Raw genomic sequence first — 5,112 nt, forward strand, 5'->3', positions numbered from 1 at the left:
TGTGCTTCAATTTTCTAATCTAGGAAATGATGATTATAATATCGAATTCACGGGGGACAATTATATTGAATATTCAATAGATGTTAGTTATCACTGTTTACAGTGGTACCTATGTGCACAGCCCCCTCCAGCGCGTAAAAGCACTTTACAGCGCAGCGCTCCAGGCTCAAGACAGATGTTATTGTTGTTGTTGTTGTTATTATTATTATTATTATTTTGAGACGGAGTCTCGCTCGCTCTGTCGCCCAGGCTGGAGCGCACTGGCGCGATCTCGGCTAACTGCAACATCCGCCTCCTGGGTTCAAGCGATTTTCCTGCCTCAGCCTTTCAAGTAGCTGGGATTATAAGCACGCGCCACCGAGCCGGGCTGATTTTTGTATGACAGATGTTATTAAAGACAGCGTGGAGAAACCAGAGCCTGCGTTGCTGAGATTGCGGCCGCCCACTTCACACCGCACTTCAGATCCGCCGGCTCAGGACGTGGATTGTCCCTTGCGGGCATCCATCGTCGAGTGTGGTAACGAGGGGGCGGGAACAGGAAATGAGGACAGGCCGAGTTCCGGGCGCGAGGCTGCCACTGTGGAGAGCGGAGCGCGGCGGCTGGAAGCAGCTAAGACAGACCCGCGATGTTCCGGATTGAGGGCCTCGCGCCGAAGCTGGACCCGGAGGAGATGAAACGGAAGATGCGCGAGGATGTGATCTCCTCCATACGGAACTTTCTCATCTACGTGGCCCTGCTGCGAGTCAGTGAGTGTCTCCCGGGCTGTGGCTGTGAGACCAGCGGGGAGCTCACCGACGGGCACCCTTTAACTCTAAGGGGTCATCGGGGCCTTTGAACTGAGCTGAACGGTAGCGGGGAGCAAGGAGGGTGCGCGTTGAAGGCGACGGGCATATGCGCGGTTTGAGGTCTGCGGGTCAGGGTCCGGGCACTGAAGTGCACGTGGTGGCCGGCGCGCGTGGTTAATCATCCTGGTTCTCCCAGCTTTAAGAATGTTTGAGCTGCCGGGCGCGTTGGCTCACGCCTGTAATCCCACCCAGCACTTTGTGAAGCCGCGGCGGGCGGATCATTTGGGGTCAGGAGTTCGTGGTGGCGGGCGCCTATAATCCCAGCTCCTCGGGAGGCTAAGGTGGGAGGATTGCTTGAATCCAGGAGGCGGAGGTTGCAGTGAGCCCAGATCGCGACACTGCAGTCCAGCTTGAGTGACAGAGCAAGACTCTGTCTCAAAAAAAAGAATGTTTTAGCTGAAAGAGCTCAAGTAATGATCCCTAGAGGAACCTCCTCGTTTTTGCAGACAGAGAAACAGAGGAAGAGAACCAGAGTTCTGTTTCTTGGGAAGAAACAGCCTTCTTGGGAAGGCTGGCCCAAGGTCACTCAGCGATTCAGTGAATGATCTTGACCTAAAATCCAGAACTCTTAACTCAGTACCAGGTTCCTTCCCTTTCTTTTCTTTTCTTTTTTTTTTTTTTCCTCGAGTCAGAGTCACGCCCTGTTGCCCAGGCTGGAGTGCAGTGGCGCAGTCTTGGCTCACTGCAACGTCTGCCTCCCGAGTTCAAGCCATTCTCCCACCTCAGCCTCCCGAGTAGCTGAGATTACAGGCGCACGCCACCACGCCCGGCTAATTTTTGTATTTTTAGTAGAGATGGATGTTTAACCATGTTGGCCAGGCCGGTCTCGAACTCCTGACCTCAGGTGATCCACCTGCCTCAGCCTCCCAAAGTGCTGGGATTACAGGCGTGAACCAGCGGCCGGGTTCCTTCCCTTTCAAAAGTACTGACCTTTGAAATCCAGAAAGTTTTGCTTCATTTCTGTTTCTTTGTATAGAAGGTGAAGTGAGTCATTACTTTTTTGGAAAAAATGGGAAAAAAGAATATGGGTCTATAGGATTAATGCAAATATTTGAGGTTTTTTTTTTTCTATATTTTACAATTGACAGGAAGTTACTCCCATTATATAGTCTTGACAGTGGACCTTTGAGGGAGGCAGGGCCTAAGATTCTTTATATCATTTTACAAATGAGAACTTGATTTTCACAGGGGACTTAGCAAGGAAGAAAGGTATCAGAGTTATAGGAACACTGAATATAAGAACTGGAAGCAGCTTTATGATCAGTTCTCAAATGCCCTGCCTTCTCGTTCTCAATTCAGTATCCTTTCCATTGTTCCTTGCTGTATATTATTGGCCAGCCAGTCTGGATGGAGCGGCAGCGATGGTTCAAATAAATGAAGGCCATACCAAAGTCATCCTATTGAAGGCTCATGTTGGGCTTAGGCCAGAGCTCACTGATACCGAGATCTCCCTTATTCTGTGTCTCTTTCACTGTCTATGGTATTACTCTGCTTTCACAGAAGAGCGAGTCTTGGGGAACAGAAACACCCATATCATCCTAATTCAACAGCTTCTTGCAACTTCCAAATTTACTTATTTCCTGCCTTCTGCCTTTTTCATTGATCTAGCTGCCAGTGAAATATTTGCTGCTTCTTAGTGACCTTTGTATTTGATATGAATTGTTTATTTTCACTTTTAAGTTGAAATATAATTTGTATATTATACAATATACCCATTTAAGGTGTACAATTCAGTGGTTTTTAGCAGTCAGTTGTGCAGCCATCACAATTTGACAATATTTTCTTTCCCCCTAGAAGAAACACCATACGAATTCATTGTTACCCCATTTCCCCTTTTCTCCAGCCTTTCACAACGACTAATCTACTTTTTCTCTATGGATTTGTCTAGTCTGGATTTTTTTTTTTTTTTTTTTTTTTTTGAGACAGGGTCTTGCTCTGTTGCCCAAGCTAGTGTGCAGAGGTGGAGGCTGCGGTGATCATGGCTCACAGCAACCTCGACCTCCCAGGCTCAAGTGATCCTCCTACTTCAGCCTCCTGAGTAATTGAGACTGCAGGCACACACCACCACGCCCTGCTAATTTTTTAGTTTTTGTAGACATGAGGTTTCATTATGCTGCCCAGGTTGGTCTCAAACTACTGGGCTCGATCAATCCTTCTCATTTCCTCCTCCCAACGTGTTGGGATTACAGCTGTGGTCCACCACACTTGGCCCTGGGTATTTCATTTAAATGAAATCATCAAATGCATGGCCTTTTGTGTCTGGCTTATTTCACTTAGCATAACATTTTCAAGATTCATCCATGTTGTAGCATGTGTCAGAACTTCATTTTGATGGCTAAATAAGTTTCCATTGGAAGGATGTATCACATTTTGCTTATCCATTGATCATTTCATGGATTTTTTTCTGTCGTTAAGAATTAGTAGGAAAAATTGGATATACTGCTGACTTTATCAGCTTCTGACAGATCTCAGTGTCTTCAGTTTAATATTAACAAATTGAGCTGGGCGCAGTGGCTCATGCCTGTAATTCCAGCACTTTGCGGGGCTGAGGCGGGCAGATTGCTCGAGCTCAGGAGTTCAAGACCAGCCTTGGCAACATAGCGATACCTCATCTTTTAAAAAAATACAAAAATTAGCCAGGCATGGTGGCATGTGCCTATAGTCCCAACTATTCAGGAGGCTGAAAAAAATAAATAAAATAATGTTAACAAAATTCTATTAGTATGAGTATTGAGAAAGAAGGTGATTTGGGTAGCTTTTTTTTGGTCACAACACTTTTACACAGGACAGTAGTATCACTTCTTTAGATCTATATGTCGACACTTAGTTTTCTAGACATTTCTATGTACATGATCTTACTAGACCCTCTTAATGACTGAGGTAGGACCGTATCAGATGTGATCTAGAGTATGTTAAGTGATATATAGCTAATCAGTAAGAGACCCAAAATAGGTGTCCAGCTCTTCCGGTTCTCTAGTTCAGTGTTTTCCCATATCCTCTGCCTTTCAAATGAGTTTTTAAAGGTGAAAAATGCCCATTTGTTTCCTCTAGAGTTTTATTCCTTTTACAGTTAAAATAAATCGCCAGAGTAAAGGATTGTCATTTGAAAGAGAATTGGATTTATACTTTATGGCCCTAAGGGGCAAACTATGTGGAGAAAAGGTTTTATGTAGTATAAGAATGAAATTGACAATAATAGCTGAATGACAGTGGAATGGGCTGCTTTGGAAGGCAACTAGTCCATTTTGCTGAGCTGTACAGGCACATGCTTGACCATCACTTGGAGTTATTTTCAAAAACATGTTGAATAAACCTGATAATTCTATAATGTAGCCTATGGGCTAATAGATTTGAAAACTAATTTTAGATTTGTTTTTCTTTCAGCTCCATTTATCTTAAAGAAATTGGACAGCATATGAAGACAGGACATCACATATGAATGCATGATATGAAGAGCCTGGTTACAGTTTCGACCCCTCTCTGCAAGTGAATAGGCCCAGAAAGGTGTAAGAGACTCTTTGAATGGACATAAAATTCTGCTTGTTAAGAACAAGTTTGGCTCTGGTAACTGACCTTCAAAGCTAAAATATAAAACTATTTGGGAAGTATGAAACGATGTCTCGTGATCTGGTGTACCCTTATCCCTGTGACGTTTGGCCTCTGACAATACTGGTATAATTGTAAATAATGTCAAACTCCGTTTTCTAGCAAGTATTAAGGGAGCTGTGTCTGAAATGGCACTGTCTTGTCAGTCATTTCTGTTTACCTTTTTCTTCTGCCCAGAGTGTATTTGTGAAGAGTCTCTTATAATTTGTTATGTTTTGTGGAAATCAGCACACAGTCACAATGACATTTAAGCACAGGATCATTATTAGTCTATGTTTTTAATAAACATATCAATTAAGAAAAATTGGGTTTCTATTTTTCTTATCCTGCTTTTTGCTGCAAACCAACAATCACTAGTGAGACTTGTATTATATTGAGATTATTGCAAGCTTCAGTAAGTTCATCTTGTTTTGGACTAGAGAATTTGCCAATCCTGATGAAGTGTCATTGTGTTTTATTGCCAGGCAGTCTTAATGAAAGGTAGCATTACTGCTTGATGCTGAGTATATGAAATATTAATACTACCAAAGGAAAAAAGTACTATATTTTTAAGCCAAATAGTTCTCCAAGTTTGTTGAGTGGAGGGGGGATAGTCCTTAACCTTCTCCCCAGGAGCAACTACATACACCTCTTTTTAGCTGATTTTATTGGTATTTACCT

At 43.4% G+C, this 5,112-nt stretch overlaps 1 protein-coding gene across 1 annotated transcript; it reads left to right on the top strand.

The window, feature by feature from the left end:
- Positions 1-580: 580 nt before the first annotated feature.
- Positions 581-4,756, top strand: TOMM5 (translocase of outer mitochondrial membrane 5). Its single transcript, NM_001134825.1, has 2 exons — positions 581-747; positions 4,231-4,756. The coding sequence occupies exons 1-2, from the start codon at positions 627-629 to the stop codon at positions 4,263-4,265; spliced, it is 156 nt and encodes a 51-aa protein (NP_001128297.1). The 5' UTR covers positions 581-626; the 3' UTR covers positions 4,266-4,756.
- Positions 4,757-5,112: the final 356 nt, after the last annotated feature.

The sequence above is a fragment of the Pongo abelii genome, chromosome 13 (genome assembly GCF_028885655.2).
Source record: "Pongo abelii isolate AG06213 chromosome 13, NHGRI_mPonAbe1-v2.0_pri, whole genome shotgun sequence".
NCBI classification, from domain to species: domain Eukaryota; kingdom Metazoa; phylum Chordata; class Mammalia; order Primates; family Hominidae; genus Pongo; species Pongo abelii.